Here is a 17,975-nt window from a genome sequence, read left to right as displayed (position 1 = left end):
TTTTTATTTGTGCGTGCGTGTCTAGATGGTCTACTGAAATAGTGGCTCGATAAATGATTACTGTCAATTTATAGTCAATTTATTCCTTAATAGGTATATATCAAATAATTTGAGGCCCATCACTTAGTTCAATAGGAGATTTTAGTGGGTATCGCAATATATGGAAGAATTTTTAGAGCAGGAATTTTGTTCTTACTACTGGTGAATGATGATCCTTCCAAATAGTTGAGATATGGAGGTTATGGTTTTGATTATCTTTGCCCTTGCTAGGCAAAAAGCACAACTGAATTCAATGACATTGAATGGTTTTTCGACGAATTGATCAGGCCTTGTCCAATCCTTAGTCCCCTGAGAGCCTAAAAGGATTAAATAATCTGCTAATTGGTCATTTTTCAAACCAATCCAAATCTTTCAAAATCGGTCACATTTCTCGAACAGAACAGAGTTTCTTGGCATGGCTAGCTCTTAACTAATATGGCATATCCATCCTATTGAAGAAACGAAAATTTTTAGACAAACATCCCATTCCAACTCAGCTGCCGCCGGATGTCCTGAACGGCGAGCACAACGACAGCGTTAGACTTCTTGTCGTAGACGCCACTTGCGTGCAAAGGTGGATGGAGATCGGAAAAAAAAATGTTTCAGAAAAAATATTAAAATATTTTTTGTTTTGAAGAAAAATAATAAAAAAGTTAGGAAGAAAAAGGGTTGAGTCAGCTTTCTCCCGCCTAGCCAAATCAGAATAGTAAATAATAAAATATCTTAGGCCCAGATGAGAAGAGAGGAGGTCGACAATACTCTGATTCGGTGGACAGGAGGGAGTTCCGAGAGTTTGTGGAGAGGAATGGGCTGGTGGACCTCGGCTACTCTGGACCTCGTTTTACTTGGTGTAACTATCAATCTGGGCAAGCTAGAGTGTGGGAGCGGATCGACAGGGCCATTGCATCCCCAGATTGGATTCAGCGTTTTCCGGCCTACCAGGTTAGTCATCTAGCTCGGATTGCTTCTGACCATTGTCCTCTCTTGATATCGACAGTGTCGGGATCTGTGCATCATAGCCCCTTCCGCTTTGAGAAGCTGTGGTTGTCATATCCCCAGTCCTGGGAGATAGTTAGGGAGGTGTGGAGGGTGCCAGTACGAGGTGACGCTATGCAGAGGGTGTCACGCAGGTTGGAGCTCACCAAACGCCGTCTTCGGCGTTGGAACCGGAAGACCGTCGGTAATATCTTCAGGAGGCTAGAGGAGGTAGAGGCAGCGATATCGGACGCCCAGGGGCGGGAGGATCGAGGGGAGGTGCTTTCGGAGGCTGATCTGGCGGACCTGCGGCGATCATTGGCCTCCCATCATTCCTTGTTGCGGCAGCAGGAGATTTTTTGGAGACAGAAGTCCAGAATTCAGTGGGTTAAGGATGGTGACCGGAACACTAGCTTTTTTCACCGATCCACAGTCATCAGAAGGCAGAGGAATATGATCCGCTCCTTGAGGGTTGGGGCGGGCCACCGTGTGGAGGAGGACTCGGCAGTTAGGCAGGTGTTATTTGAGTTCTTCAGGTCTAGATGGACTGAGGAGGGGGGGATAGTTGAGACGGGAGTTCTCCCACGGTCGGAGTTCAGAGTGGAGGAGTCAGAGAACACAGCCTTGATTCAGCCAGTGACGGAGTTGGAGGTGCAGGAGGCAGTTTGGGGGCTCGCAGAGGACAAGGCCCCTGGTCCGGATGGTTTCCCTCCATTTTTCTTTCGTAGATATTGGTGCATTATTCGGAGGGCAGTGGTGGAGGCAGTACAGCTTTACTTTAGCCGAGCTGGCATGGCAGATGACTGGAAGGCCACCTTCATCACCTTGATACCGAAGCGTCCCGATGCTTCGGAACCGAGTCATTACAGACCCATTAGTTTATGCAACACCCTGTATAAGGTGGTGGCGAGGATCATGGTGGGGAGGATGAGGCACCTTATGCCACGTATCATTAGTCAGGAGCAGGGAGCCTTTGTGGGAGGGAGGAGCATCTCAGACAACATTTTGCTGGCCCAGGAGATGATGGGGGATCTGCAGCGAGCCTCGAGGAGGCAATGCTTGATGGCAGTGAAATTAGATATGGAGCGTGCCTATGACCGGATCCGATGGGATTTTCTGCGGCGGGCACTAGAGAGTTTTGGGTTCCACCAGGTTTGGATTGATTGGATTCTTGGATGTGTGCATGGGCCTAGCTTCTCCATTTTGATCAACGGCTCACCATCGCCCTTCTTTCGTGCTACTATGGGGCTACGTCAGGGATGTCCTCTGTCCCCGTTTCTATTCATTATTTGCTCTGATGTGCTTTCCCGAGCTTTGCACACTGCTTGTGGGAATCGGGGGCTGGCACCCTACTGTCCAGCCCCGGGTTCCCAACCTATCTCTCATTTACTATTTGCAGATGACTGCCTTCTACTTGCTAGGGCGAGGGTGTCGGACGCCAGAGCCCTCCAGGGCGTGCTATCCGATTATTGTGTGATGTCTGGGCAGAGGGTCAATCTACACAAGTCCGCCATCTTCTTCAGCCCAAGCACTGTGGGGAGGGTGCGCCGGGAGATCAGGGCGACATTGGGGATACAGGAGCAGACAGGGGCTCTGGTGTATCTTGGGGTTCCCATCACAGGGAGGAGATTACGGGTGGCAGAGTGCTCTACCCTACTGGAGAGGGTGCGGAGCAGATTAGAGGGATGGAGGGCATCATCACTTTCTATGATGGGGAGGTTGACATTGATCAGGTCAGTTCTATGTTCCATGCCTTTTTATCTGATGGCTCATACAGTAGTGCCGAAGACTGTGCTGGTGGGGATTGAGCGGCTCATGCGGAGCTTTCTTTGGGGCTCCTACGGAGGGGGGCATGGGATACATCTGGTGGCCTGGGAGAGGGTGTGTCTACCACTGCGGGAGGGCGGGCTGGGGGTGCAGTCACCCCTGGTGCGACGCGAGGCCCTATTGGCACGGAGGGCGGCACAGTTTGTCCTGGAGCCGCATGGTCACTGGAGCCAGGTTATGATAGCCAGGTACAGCCGGGCGGGCCTTGAGGGTCAGGGGATAGCCCGGCGGAGGAGATCCTTTATGTGGCGAGAGATTGAGAGGCATGTGCCTATGGTCCTAGCGCATTCGAGGTGGCTGATCGGTGATGGACGGAGTATTGATGTGCTGGCGGACCCATGGGTGGATGCACTTCCTTTGAGACTATGGCCGACGACTCTCTGTGCTGAGGCGGGGGAGGGTCTCCGAGTTTCCGATCTGCTCCGACCAGGAGGAGCCGAGTGGGATAGTGACAGGCTGGGCCAGCTGTTTGGAGAGCATCTAGTAGAGCGGGTCTGGTCGATTCCCCTTCCGGGGTCAGGAGGTCCAGATGTCAGAGTCTGGAGCACCACCAGTAGAGCGAGCATTGGGGTCGGCGATGTTACCCGGCTTATTCAGCCAGGTTCACAGTCGGGGCTAGATTGTGGTTGGGTGTGGAGGTTTGGGCTACACCAGAGGGTTGCTCTTTTCCTCTGGAAGGTGGCCTGGGCGCGATTGCCGACATGCTCAGAGCTGTGTAGACGAGGTATGGGCCTTTCACCCTTATGCCCGGACTGTGGGGTGGACGAGTCGGTGGATCATGTTCTATTCCACTGTGCATGGGCGAGAGGTGTTTGGAGGCTGACTGGGATACCGGAGGATACCTGGAGGAGTAGGGAGTTTTACTTGGAGGAGGTTCGGCTTTGGGCGGGTTCTACTCAGATGCGGGGATCGGCTATTAGGGCGTCCTGCACAGCGTACCAGATATGGCTGGCCAGGAACGCCCGGGTGTTTTGTCAGCGTCGGCTGTCCCTACGGTTTGTGATGGAGCGGGCCTGTGCTCAGGCGACAGAGATTATCCAGGCAGAGCCAGCTCATAGACCTTTGATAGCTCGGGACATCTGGGGATCCCATAGTGCTTCGGCAGCTCCACACAGGGTATTCTTTACCTGGGAGCCCCCACCCCCGAGTTTCCTCAAGGTCAATTTTGATGGTTTAGTCTTGGACGGTGGTAGGAGGGAGGGGCCGGTTTTGTTGTTAGGGGCCCGAGGTCGGATGTGGTGGCAGCAGGGGGCCGTCAGATTTTTGATATCTCTGTCCCAGGGGCAGAGTTGCGAGCGGCCTGGTTGGGCTTGTCCTATGTGCGGCGAGTACTTCGGGCGAGTTCGGTCCTTCTGGAGGGCGACTCGGCTACGGTGATCAGCTGGATTCGTAGGGGCCCGGTCGGTCACGGAGATGCTCATCCTCTGCTTCGTGACATATGGATGATGGTGAGGGAGGGTGTTACGCTACAGGCTATGCATGTATATCGTGAGGCCAATGGGGCGGCCGATTGGGTGGCCGCGTTTGTTGCGAGCCACTCTGGAGGCACCCTATGGGCTGGGGAGAGAGAGATGCCCGGAGCTCTTCGGGACATTTTGTATTCTGACTCTTTAGGGTGTATTCGTACCTGTGAGGTATGAATAACCCGCTTAAGCAAAAAAAAAAAATAATAAAATATCATTTCTTAAAAAATTAAAAAAAAGGAAGAAGGCTGGTACTTAGAGGCTACATGCTAATCTATTGAGATAAAAATATTTTAAATATCTAGATTTTTTTTTTTTTTAACCACCGATTCACGCTCATTTTGCATGAGCATGGATAGCTATATTACTAGCAAGAAAGTTACATAAAAAAAAAAAGCAAAAGGTCCATAAAAATTCTTCAAAATGATGAGCAGCAAATAAAGCGACCTAAGCAGTAGCTTTGTTCATCTTCAGAAATACATGCCTGATCTAGAAAGCACTCCTGGGGTGCCAGTCATATATTGGCTAAACGCCATATTTCCTAATTTTATATAAAATATTATATATATATATATTAAAAAAACCCTACCTACGAATCTTTAGTTAATTTTCCCGACAAGTTAATCCGAACTCGATTTCGCCTTCCGCCCTCTCCTCCTCCTTTCTCCTACTCGCCCTCTCGCCGGACGACGACGGCGATGGCGTCGTCTGTCACCGCTGTCCTCCACCTAGGATGGACCTTCTCCAGTTCTCAAGCGGCGTTCTTTGCAGATCCAATAAAATTATTGAAAAATTTAATTTAACTGATATTTTTGAACAGCAGTGTCGTCTTCCCAAACTCGGAGCCCCCAAGACAAGGCCAAGGCGGCCCGAGGATGCACCATCCCCAGTTCCCTCCACCGGCTCTCTCTCGCCACACCGCCCTCCTTCCAAATCCGTTCAAGATCGATTGCCATGGATTTCGCAGGACCTCCCATGCCTGCGGTCTAACTATTGTTCCTTCGCTCACCTATAACTCTTTGCTTTTTGTCCATGCACATAACTGCGACAACAACCAAAGCCAAAGCACTCGCCCGCTTCCATCCTCCCAAACTCAAACCAAGCTCTGGGAGTCCAGAATCGAGCTTCAACTGCGGAAGAGCAACTACCAGAAGTGCATCTCCTTGTACTACCAAATCGTAGATGAACTCATCGCGCCGAGCCCAGCGACAGTAGTCCATGTCCTCATGGCCTGCTCCTCGCTGTCAGACCTCAAAAACTTGAGGCTCGTGCACAATGACATCTTACGCCTCAAACTGGAGTCCCATAGCTCCGTCGCTGCTGGCCTACTAGATGGCTACTTCAAATGTGGATTGCCTGAGGCAGCGCACCGGCTGTTCGACACAATGCCTCGCAGAGATGTTGTTTCTTGGACCATTGTCATATCCCATAGTTACAAAAGCGGGAACTTTGACGAGGCGATTCATTATTTTAGAGCGATGATCGATGAAGGTGTGTCTCCAGATGATGTTGCTCTTGTTAGCATCTTGTCAGCTTTGAAACATTGTGGTCGGCTAAGGCATGGCTCCGAGGTCCATGGCTACTTGATGAGAAGGTTTGGTAAATTAAGCAAAGCTACTATCAGCTCACTGGTAGATTTCTATGCCAAGCTTGGTAGGATGGATTGTGCGGATCGGTTTTTGAGTCAAACCATCGAACCTAATGTTGTGGCCTGGACCGCATTGATGACAGGCTACACTCGTGTGCAAGATATGAATGGCGCCTTGCAGACATACCTGAAGATGGTTAGTTCTCACATTGTACCAACTGAGAGGACCATCAGTTGTGCTCTCGGAGCTGTTTCCAAACTGGGTTTTCTTCGAATTGGGACTCAGATCCATGGATATATAGTTAAAAGACAGTTTGAGTTGGATGATCATATTTTGAGCGGTCTGATTGACATGTACAGCATATGTGGGGCTCCCTCCTATATTTGTCGGCAGCTCTTTGATCAAATGTTCATTAAAAATGTGGTGTCTTGGACCACCATGATATTGGCCTATGGCCGCAGTGGAGAAGGGCATGCCGCACTCCAACTATTTAATGACATGCAAGCAGCAGGTGTTTGTCCGGACTCTGTTGCTTTCACAGCAATCCTTTCTGCATGTAGTTCGTCCAGTATGTTACATGATGGATTAAGCTACTTTAATTCGATGATTCTAGATTACACGATGAAGCCAAGGGAAGAGCACTATGCTTGTTTGAGAGGTTTGCTTGCAAAGGATGGGAGATTAAAAGAAGCATATGAAGCAATTGAAAGTACAGCTTTGAGAGATGACAAGGGCACTTGGGAGGCCTTCTTGGGGGCTTGCAGGGTTCATGGGAATACAAGTTATGGTGAAATTGCCGCAACAAAACTCGTTGAGTTAGAGTCAGATAATTCTACAGCCAGCACTGTGGGATCAGATGACGCTGGTAGCTTACTGACTTCATAATCACAGGTAATATGCTATTCTTTAAATTTTCTCATGCAAATACACACGTGCCTTCACATTAAGGATATTCTATTAATGTTGAAATGAGAAAGTTTTCCCGCTCTGCATTACCTGGATCATGCTTCGAAAGAAAGAGAAAAAAAAATGGTTAAAGACAATAAAATATATAGTATAAATAAGTTGGAGGAGAGAACGAAAGAATACCTTGTGATGGGGGGGAACAAACAACTCAATGACTTAGCTGAGAATCCATTTATCGAAAGAATGCCTTACATATTTAGCCCCAGGTGATCGATCATTGAAATCGCCCTTAATGGAGTTGACAGTTTTTTCTTGAGGAAATAATAACCCTATGTATCTAAACCCTTTCCTAGCAGTCATCAGAACTCTGAAAGCACAATTTCAAAGGCTTTCCTATCAAGAAGCATTTAACCTTCATGCAGGATCGGCCTTTTAAGCCCATTAAGAGAGAAGGGGCTTTAGAATAGAAGTTATCAAAGGCATTTGCCCCTGAGAGAAATGTCTAATGTCAGCTTTCATGGATTTCACTTAACAAATATAGACCTTCTGAGAGACCTATCGAGCAACCCACATTGAAAAGACTCCTTTTACAATTATAGTGCTCAAGCTTGTGTTTGTATTTCTAATAGAACTTTTGTTTAATGTTTATTCACATTGAGAAGTATAGACTATTTGATTAAAAGATTTGTTAAATTCTTATCATGCTAGTTGCTATGTTTGGTACCACATTGCTTTGTTGGTGCTAGTTTCTGAGACAGAACTAACAATAGGATGTAATAAATGTAGTTTGCTATGTTCATCAATATTAACATGGATGTCCAAGATGAGTCTAGCATGCTGATTTTTAACATTTAAAGCTTATGGATGCTAGATTTCAATAGCATTGAATTTAGTCTAGAATAGACATTTCAAGGTACAGGCTCTCGTTTTCTTTCATTAGTGTGTTAAGGTATGCTTTGAAGAACTAGACAATCTAGAGTTGAATCGATATTTCCACTATCCGCAATATACTGGCGTTAAGCAGTGAAGAATATACATGCATATAAGATTATTGTTGCAATAATGGGATTGTTGAGGTGGATGTGTTAAAATTAGGCAGGTGATGGGTTGGGCATTTTGAACTTGAGAAGTTCAACTAGCAGTATTTGAGATGGTAGTTAACATGTCCAAAGAAGTTTGAAATGTCAAGCTTGGATTTCTGCTGCTGCAGATACCAAAGATGACTTGCATGAGAGATGTAAGTAGGGATTTATAATGACTGCTTTGACTAAGATGTAGAAGAAATGTCCAGCAAATCAAACAAATCAGATGAGCATTATTGATCATCATTACTATGAAAAATGGTAGTTTTAGGTTTTGTATTTAAAGAAAACTTACCTTGAGGATGAAGGACTCAAACTATGTTCCATGCATCTCTTACAGGGAGGTTAAGCAAACAAGCTAATGCTATTCCTGACTTCCATATTTCCTTAGGAAGCTGTGGTAATTGCTAAAGCTCATATACTTTGAAGAAGCTCTAGCATCATTGTCCCAGAAGTGCCATACGTGGCTTGCTCCTAAGGATTTGAAATTGTACACTAGTAGACTACAATGGTGTCATGTACAAAAAAAAGAGGGGGCTAAAATGGTGTTTGACTGTGACATTTTCCTGTTATCATAATCATAGTATCCCATTCTCCAGTTACCTTCAGATGACGGATGCCAATCAACTTGTTCTGTAAATGCTTTCTGCATCCCACTTTCCACGGATTTTACCATAATTCCACCAATAACATCTCATGCCAAGCTAATTTGAGACAGCAACTTTGATTAAAGGGAATGTAAATTTTCCAAAGATTTGATCTATATATAGATCGTCAAAGTCAAATGCTCATAAATCACAAAATCTGCATACCCTATCACAAGATGATATATCAACATGACTGAGAAGCTGATTCAGGTTTGCTTCGTTTTTAGGAATTCTTGCACATGATTTAGGAGAGGGTTGCAGATCAATAAACCCAGGAGCAATTAAGTCAAAAAGAGAAAAATGGAACATTTGAAGCATCAAGAACTGAAAGGCTCTTAAGAATTTCAAATTTCAGTGCTTGAAATATTATATCGACCAACATCAGAGTGGATCTGTTCTGATTGTGAGTTTAATGTAGCCCAAGCAAGGGAGAGCTCCTTAGGGTCAACCTATAAAAGAGTTTCTTTTCCCCCTCCTTTTTTTTTCCTTTTTTTTGTTGGTAGATAGTGTTGAAAACATCTCACAACCAGAGATGGACTGCATAGCCTAGCGAATCTGTAGGACCAAAATAGGCAAACCCAAAAAGGATTTCAGAATCATCAAACAAAAAGATAAAAATTCTTCTGTTTCTTGCCACAAGAGGACATCATTTTTCCCATGTTTTAATTAAAATAAAATATTCCATCTTAGGACCATGAAATTACTGAACATGTATAGTATGGACTGTTCTTTTTATTTATATGGGCATCTGGAAATCATGCAAAACCAATCCCAAATGCACTTTTTGAAAAAAAAAATTCTTTAGAAAAAATTTATGGTCATGTACAATGAATACCACAATAGTGGCAAAATTAGCATTTACTCAACTATGTCCATTGCTTTTCATGATTTGTAACTAGTTCTGCTTGATTACCCCTTTTTTTTGTGTGTCGGCCACATCAAATTCCAACAATTTAGTAGACAGCAAAACTTTCCTTGCCAATGTAGGCATTCGCCATTCATTGTGCATGGTGGTGGGTGGGTGGGTGCTCCGTATACTTGACCTGGCGGCCAAATGATACTTTATAATGTTAGTATTTACATACTAAAATATGAGCATTTTTTACTCAAAAAACAAGTTCACAGACCTTGGCCAAGTCGTGCAAGACTTCGTTGGCTGGGGAACATTTCGACACCAACCTGATTTTCTGGGTCCAAGCTGCAAAAAGAAGCACGTAGCCTGCACGCTGCCGTCGACCAGGCAATAAAGGCAGTGTCAGTCTTCATCTCTCCGTCGAGGCCCCTGAGCTGCTTCCTCCCCCGAGTAGGTACTTCCGAAGTAATTTTTCTGGCTGAATGGATCGCAGTATCAGAGGTTTTCATATTATGAGAATTCATGGGCTTCTTGCATCGGGGGTATTCCAATTGAAGAGAAATAATTTGTATGCAGGAAGAACGTGGTGCAGGTACCCATCTCGTTTGAAAATTTCAGGTAGAACAGCCATCTCTTTCTTTATTTCTTTCTTTCGGCTTTTGCAGACCTAGGGAAACAACTTTACCTCGTCCTCTCTTGACCAGGTAGGGTGACTGGTTGAGCGTAGTAGGTTTGATATTTTTTACTCTTTTTATTAAGTTGAGCAAGCTTGACGGACTTAGTTATAAGCATAAATTAAAGTAAATTATAATTTTTTTTGGAGATTAAAAATAAATTATACTTATACTCAACAGACTTATCTCTCTAAAATTTACGTTAGTCAAACCGATTATTTTAAATGAGATTCAAATATCAAGTGAGAAAAATTTTTGATACTCACTAAATTAACTTTATGCAATATAACAATCATTCAAAAAAAAATGTATGAATCATTCTCCTTATTTAGGGGTAATTTTATTGGATTTTATATCTTATGAGGTTTAAACGTCAATCTCATTCAAGATTTAGTAATTTATTTTATAAATTATTTAGGTAAGAAATCACCGAGAAACTGCATCCGGTCCACCTACCGTACCTAAACCCAAACACGCGATCCGAAACCCAAGCACGTGAAACCCCGTCGGTCGTAGGCTGAGGATGTTATTTATATGGAGCACCCGAGGACAGGATGTAGAGAAAACGGTGGACAAGAAACCGCATTCAGAAAACTGCGGCGGCGGCTGGCACTTTAGGTTGGCCAACGCAATGCCTTCGCCTCCACATCCAGTCCACCACCTCTCCACATGCACGGTGAAACCCCCACCACTCCCTCCCAAGCGCTTCCACCTGACGCCATGGGATCTCGCCATGTTCTCCTGCCATTACATCCAAAAGGGCCTCCTCTTCGCCAACCTCCCGCCTTCCCTCTCCACCGACCAAATCATCGACCGCCTCAAATCCTCCCTCTCCACGGCTCTCCTTCATTTCTATCCCCTCGCCGGCCGTTTCGTGACCGAAGAGGCGCGCGATGAGAACCAGAAGGTGACCGGCATCTTCTGGTCCATCGATTGCAACGGAGAAGGCGCGGAATTCATCCACGCCATTGCTCGCGAAGTTACAGTCTCCGACGTGCTATCCCCTTCCGACGACGTCCCCTCCTTCGTCCAATCCTTCTTCCCCCTTGACGGTGCCGTCGACCATGACGGCCACGCTCAACCGCTGCTCGCCGTCCAGCTCACCGAGCTGGCGGATGGCATCTTCATCGGATGCTCCTTCAACCATGCCGTTGGAGATGGCACCTCCTACTGGAACTTCTTCAACGCATGGGCCCAGATCACCCGGACCAAAGGAGTCGCCGCCCTCTCTCGCCCTCCTGTTTACGACCGCTGGTTCATCGACGGCTATGACAACCCTCCCGTCAAACTACCCTTCTCCCACCCTGATGACTTCATCGAGAGATTCTCTCCGCCTCCCCTCCGGGAGAAGATCGTCCACTTCTCAGCCCAGTCCATTGCCCAGCTGAAAGCCAGAGCCAACCAAGCGCGCGGCACCAACTCCATCTCCTCTTTCCAAGCTCTTTCCGCCCTCGTGTGGAGGTCCATCACCAGAACCCGCAACCTGCCGGCCGACCAGAAGACGAGCTGCAGAATGGCCGCCCAGAACCGGGCCCGGTTGAGCCCGCCCCTCTCGCCCGACTATTTCGGCAACTCGATGTACCCCATCATTGCCACGACGACGGTGGGCGAGCTATTGAACCACGACCTTGGGTGGGCCGCCTGGCTGCTGAATCGGACCGTGGCGGAGCACGACGACAGCGCGATCCGGGACAAGTTGAGGGCCTGGATGGCCCGGCCCGTGGTGTACCGGCTAAGCATGTTCGACCGGTTCAGCGTGATGATGGGGAGCTCGCCCCGGTTCGACGTGTATGGGTGCGAGTTCGGGTGGGGGAAGGCGGTGGCGGCGCGGAGCGGGAGCGCGAACAAGTTCGACGGGAAGGTGACGTCGTACTCGGGTTGGGAGGGAGGGGGGAGCGTGGATCTGGAGATTTGCCTGGTTCCCGAGTCGATGAGCGTGCTGGAGTCGGACGAGGAGTTTAGGAGCGCCGTTTGTCCTCCGTTAGAGCTGGGGGTGCTGCTGCAAGGCACCAACCAGTACCCTTAATAATGGTACTCGTGCAAGGCGAATAGAGCATCATTTTTGGTGTTGAACACTAAGAAAATCTTATGGACGTCCTACTTTGGCGATTGATTTAAAGATATATTATTTTCTAATTTTGCTGAATATATTCATACTAGATGAGTATAAATTATCTAATTAATTAAAAAATAAAGCATACTTAAGTTTCTGATTAGCTTGTACTGGTGACACAGCGTAACAATTATTATGCAATATTTTGTTAGCCGATTTTCGTCCCAAGAATCTCGGATCAGGAAAATCAGTGCATTTTTACCGTCGTAAGCGTGTCCCGTAGCTCTTTCATTTCTCTTTCCTACACAATTCCATGTCCTTCTTATTTACCCTCTTTCCTCCATAATACTGTGTAATTTTATTTACTTAATGAACTTCATCTGAGTATGTTACCAGATTTCATTTTGAAAATACCTTAGAAGTGAAATCTACTTATCTCATTCATAAAGAGTAGAATTCATTCTGAATCCATTTATTTTTTTGGTACCCAATCTTATCGTAATATCATAATAATAGATAGAAATTGGATCAATTTTTATAGGCTATACAAGACTGCATAAGTAGAAGTAATAGAATTTTTTTCCAGAAATGTTTTATCAATTCATTTTCATTTGTACTTGTCGCAAATTCGAACAAGCTAGAGGAGCCTGAAGCCGAGAATATAAGCACTAAGAGAGGGAAGAGGTAGTAAACTACTAGGTTAGTCATACTCATACCCCCTGAACGAATGTTGTAAGGTCACTCTTCAGGAAGCAGACATGCCACTTTTTGAGTCCTCAAGTACAAACGAGCAAACGAAGGTGAAAGGCCTATGTTATATGAGTACCTTTGAAAAAACGTATTTCAAGTCACAAGAAGCAACGTATTTCAAGTCACGAGAAGCAAGTTCAGATAGAAAGGCCTTCCGCTCACATCCCTATTAAAAACTGCAATAAAAATTAAAACAAAATGTAGATTAAGGTTTGCTTGCGTATAAAGCAGCTTCGCGGGGAAGCAATGGACTGGAGGCAGAGTCATTTGGAGTTGAGAAGGGGGAAATTTTAAAAATATCTTAGAGTGAAGTCCACTTACATGCCCGTTATAGCACTATAATTGTAAGATGGAAAAAAAAAATAGATCAAGTGTTGCTTTCATATAAAGTGGCTTCGGTCACAAATTTATCAAGTATTGCTCATAATTTTGTCTGTTCACAAAGCACTAAAGTATGCCCGTTACCATCGTGTGTGATAGCAAAGAACGATGTTATGGTTCACCATTAAAGTATAGCTTTAATAATTGAATTCTTCCTCGAAGATATAAAACATAGTTGACCGATGGGCATGCCACCCCAAGATAACTAAACTAAGCTTTGTTACTGACTACACCAAGTATGGCCACCAAGTACGCAGCCCGCACAATTCCACAAACTTAGATTGCACTTGGTGATTGAAGAAAATGCAATGTAATAGAAGAAATAGATGGATTGATACGTGCGATTGGTGTCAATAGAGGAGACCAATAAGAGAAATTCTTTTATTTACTGTGCACATTTGAGTGTGTTGGAGAGAATATTAGTCATCCTGATTTCGGATTGTTCCGACCTTCTAATTTTGATGAGGTGAGATTTGTATGGTAAGAAAGCGCATTGCAATTAATCTTGTGCGCATTTTTTGCTTAGACTAACGTGGCTCCAATTTGGTGACACCATTCATAGATAAATAAGACTCTTTCACCTAATGCTGTTCCAAACAAAGAGAGCAATCATCTCATTATAGATCTTCTAGTGTTCTGTTGTGCAATGGAATTTTTGATTTGGCCAGCTGATTTCACATCTGGCGTATAGGCACTCTTGATGAGACATCCTGTGGGAAGGTGGCCTACCATTATAATGATATTGAACTAGGCTTTGCTGCAGCTAAAATTCTGAAGCAGCCCAACTTATTAAGGCTTGCCAGAACTGGGAACTGGAACTGGCAATTTCTATTTGTCCAGTTCAGATAGAAAACTTCCTTGTGGTCCAACCATGACTGTCGTTCTCGCTGACGTTCACCATGTACTTCGAAGCAGGCAGATGCATCGAGCTTTACTGCGGCAAATTAAGAAGTCATCACACAGCCCCTGTAAACTTAGCTTCGAATTTCACTAAACTAATGCTTAGAGAGGATGGGTGGAATGTGTGATCAAGGAGTGAAACAAGCTCGACATCTTGTTCATGGTACAATGAACAGTACAAATCATAGGCGTGAAGTCCCTCCAAATCCAAACCCGAAATCGATCCTCTCATTATAGTATTCTGATCTTTCTATGGTGATCAAAATTTTATATCAAGTGAAAGGTTGCTTCTGCCATTGGATAGGATTCCAATAACCACGAGAATCTGTTGCTATCTGGTTCGAGAAGCATTCTTTTACATGCAGTACAGTGGCTATAATGAATGGAATCATCAAACAGAAAGATGAAAATTCTTCTGCTTCTTGCCACAAGAGGACTTCATTTTTCCCATGTTTTAATAGAAATAAAATATTCCATCTTAGGACCATGAAATTACTGAACATGTATAGTATGGACCGTTTTTTTTATTTATATGTGCATCTGGAAATCATGCAAAACCAATCCCAAACGCACTTTTTGATTATTTTTTTTTGTCTTCAGAAAAAAATTATGGACATGTACAGGTGAATACCAAAATAGTGGCAAAATTTGCATTTGCTCAACTATATACATTGCTTTTCACGATTTGTAAGTAGTGCTGCTTGAATACTTTTTGTTTTTGTGTAGGCCACATCAAATTCCAACAATTCAGTAGATAGCAAAACTTTCCTTGCCAATGGAGGCATTCGTCATTCATTGTGCGTGGTGGTGGGTGGGTGGAGGCCAAAAGATACTTTATAATGAAGCTTTTTGACTGTTAGTATTTATATACTAAAATATGAGCATTTTTTACTCCAAAAAATAAGTTCACAGGCCTTGGCCAAGTCGTGCAAGACTTTGCCGGCTGGGGAACGTTTTGATACCAACCTGATTTTCTGGGTCCAAGCTGCAAAAAGAAGCACGTAGCCTACATGCTGATGTCGACCAGGCAATAAAGGCATAGTGTCAGTCTTCATCTCTCCGTCGAAGCCCCTGAGTTGCTTCCTCCCTCGAGTAGGCACTTCCGAAGTAATTTTTCTGGCTGAATGCATCAGAGGTTTTACAGTTTTTCTGGCTGGTTCTTAATTATTATGAGAATTCATTGGCTTCTTGCATCAGGGGGATCCAAATTGAAGAGAAATAATTTGTATGCGGGAAGAACGTGGTGCAGGTAGGCATCTCGTTTGGAAATTTCAGGTAGAACAGCCATCTCTTTCTTTATTTCTTTCTCTTGGCTTTAGCAGACGAAGTGAAACGACTTTACCTCATCCTCTCTTGACCAGGTAGGGTGACTGGTTGAGCGTGGTAAGTTTGATATTTTTAACTTTTTTTACTAAGTTGAGCAAGCTTGACGGACTTAGTTATAAGTATATGTTAAAGTAAATTATATATTTTTTTAAGATTAAGAATAAATTATACTTATACTTAGCAGGCTTATCTTTCTAAAATTTATTTTTATCTAATATTTTATAGAATATTAGCCAAGCCGATAATTTTAAATAAGATTCAGATTACAAAAAATTTTGATACTTACTAAAATAACTTTATGCAATATAACAATCATTCAAGAAAAAGTATGAATCATTCTTCTTATTTAGGGATAATTTTATTGGATTTTATATCTTATGAGGTGTAAACGTCAATCTCATTCAAGATTTAGTAATTTATTTTATAAATTATTTAGATAAGAAATCACCGAGAAACTGCATCCGGTCCACCACCCATACCTAAACCCAAACACGCGATCCGAAACCCAAGCACGTGAAACCCCGTCGGTCGTAGGCTGAGGATGTTATTTATGTGGAGGAGTTGAGGACGGACAGGATGTAGAGAAAACGGTGGGCAAGAAACCGGCAAACCGCTTTCAGAAAATAGCAGCGGCGGCCGGCACTTCAGGTTGGCCAACATAATGCCTTCGCCTCCACCTCCAGTCCACCAACTCTCCACATGCATGGTGAAACCCCCACCACTCCCTTCCAAGCGCTGCCACCTGACGCCATGGGATCTCGCCATGTTCTCCGCCCATCACATCCAAAAGGGCCTCCTCTTCGCCAACCTCCCGCCTTCTCTCTCCACCGACCAAATCATTGACCGCCTCAAATCCTCCCTCTCCACGGCCCTCCTTCATTTCTATCCCCTCGCCGGCCGTTTGGTGACCGAAGAGGCGCGCGATGAGAACCAGAAGGTGACCGGCATCTTCTGGTCCATCGATTGCAACGGAGAAGGCGCGGAATTCATCCACGCCATTGCCCACGAAGCTACAGTCGCCGACGTGCTATCCCCCGCCGACGACGTCCCCTCCTTCATCCGATCCTTCTTCCCCCTTGACGGTGCCGTCGGCCATGACGGCCACGCTCAACCTCTGCTCGCCGTCCAGCTCACCGAGCTGGCGGATGGCATCTTCCTCGGATGCTCCTTCAACCATACCGTTGGAGATGGCACCTCCTACTGGAACTTCTTCAACGCATGGGCCCAGATCGCCCGGACCAAAGGAGTCGCCGCCCTCTCTCGCCCTCCTGTCCACGACCGCTGGTTCATCGACGGCTATGACAACCCTCCCATCAAACTACCCTTCTCCCACCCTGATGACTTCATCGAGAGATTCTCTCCACCTCCCCTCCGGGAGAAGATCTTCCACTTCTCAGCCCAGTCCATTGCCCAGCTGAAAGCCAGAGCCAACCAAGCGTGCGGCACCAACTCCATCTCCTCTTTCCAAGCTCTTTCCGCCCTCGTGTGGAGGTCCATCACCAGAACCCGCAACCTGCCGGCCGACCAGAAGACGAGCTGCAGGCTGGCCGCCCAGAACCGGAGCCGGTTGAGCCCGCCCCTCTCGCCCGACTATTTCGGCAACTCGATCTACCCCATCATTGCCACGACGACGGTGGGCGAGCTATTGAACCACGACCTTGGGTGGGCCGCGTGGCTGCTGAAGCGGTCCGTGGCGGAGCTCAACGACAGCGGGATCCGGGACAAGTTGAGGGCCTGGATGGCCCGGCCCGTGGTGTACCGGCTAAGCATGTTCGACCGGTTCAGCGTGATGATGGGGAGCTCGCCCCGGTTCGACGTGTATGGGTGCGAGTTCGGGTGGGGGAAGGCGGTGGCGGCGCGGAGCGGGAGCGCGAACAAGTTCGACGGGAAGGTGACGTCGTACTCGGGTTGGGAGGGAGGGGGGAGCGTGGATCTGGAGATTTGCCTGGTTCCCGAGTCGATGAGCGTGCTGGAGTCGGACGAGGAGTTTAGGAGCGCCGTTTGTCCTCCGTTAGAGCTGGGGATGCTGCTGCAAGGCACCAACCAGTACCCTTAATAATGGTACTCGTGCAAGGCGAATAGAGCATCATTTTTGGTGTTGAACACTAGGAAAATCTTATGGACGTCCTACTTTGGCGATTGATTCCAAGATATATTATTTTCTAATTTTGCTGAATATATTCATACTAGATGAGTATAAATTATCTAATTAATTAAAAAATAAAGCATACTTAAGTTTTTGATTAGCTTGTACTGGTGACACAGTGTAACAATTAATAAGAAAAAAAAACTGATGATAAGTGAAATGGAGTGCCATTCAATTTTATTGCATAACTAATAAAGAAACCCCAAAAGCAGGCATTCACTTCTTTAGAAGAGGAGCAAAGCTCTTGCTATGAAGAGCGGGTGCTTGACTTTTTTTGTTAATTTTAGGGGCAAAGCTTGTTCGAGGAAGCTCCTCAGTAATCGTCCGTAGAAAACTCCTATTTAGTTTCTCCATCTATGCGAGT

The 17,975-nt window shown here is 45.6% G+C and overlaps 2 protein-coding genes across 7 annotated transcripts; both read left to right on the top strand.

Annotated features, from left to right (window-relative positions):
- The first annotated feature begins 4,900 nt into the window (after positions 1-4,900).
- On the top strand, positions 4,901-12,519 carry LOC103715948 (uncharacterized acetyltransferase At3g50280-like). 6 transcript variants are annotated; one of them, XR_003387332.2, is made up of 3 exons: positions 4,901-6,784; positions 9,654-9,835; positions 9,958-11,135. XR_003387332.2 is itself a non-coding variant. In XM_026808047.2 (3 exons), the coding sequence occupies exon 3, from the start codon at positions 10,579-10,581 to the stop codon at positions 12,079-12,081; it is 1,503 nt and encodes a 500-aa protein (XP_026663848.2). In that variant the 5' UTR covers positions 4,901-6,404; positions 6,507-6,784; positions 9,654-10,578; the 3' UTR covers positions 12,082-12,519. The 6 variants fall into 6 exon arrangements, 5 of the variants coding, with proteins under 5 accessions (XP_026663848.2, XP_038985109.1, XP_008801973.1 ...); XM_026808047.2 differs by having other exon boundaries at positions 4,901-6,404; positions 6,507-6,784; positions 9,654-12,519; XM_039129181.1 differs by having other exon boundaries at positions 9,654-12,519.
- A 3,471-nt stretch (positions 12,520-15,990) lies between these two features.
- Positions 15,991-17,771, top strand: LOC103715960 (uncharacterized acetyltransferase At3g50280-like). Its single transcript, XM_026808036.2, has one exon. The coding sequence runs from the start codon at positions 16,127-16,129 to the stop codon at positions 17,519-17,521; it is 1,395 nt and encodes a 464-aa protein (XP_026663837.2). The 5' UTR covers positions 15,991-16,126; the 3' UTR covers positions 17,522-17,771.
- The last annotated feature ends 204 nt before the right edge of the window (positions 17,772-17,975 follow it).

The sequence above is a fragment of the Phoenix dactylifera genome, chromosome 8, assembly GCF_009389715.1.
Source record: "Phoenix dactylifera cultivar Barhee BC4 chromosome 8, palm_55x_up_171113_PBpolish2nd_filt_p, whole genome shotgun sequence".
NCBI lineage: Eukaryota > Viridiplantae > Streptophyta > Magnoliopsida > Arecales > Arecaceae > Phoenix > Phoenix dactylifera.
Note: the sequence above shows the minus strand (reverse complement) of the source record. Positions and strands in the feature narration are given on the sequence as shown.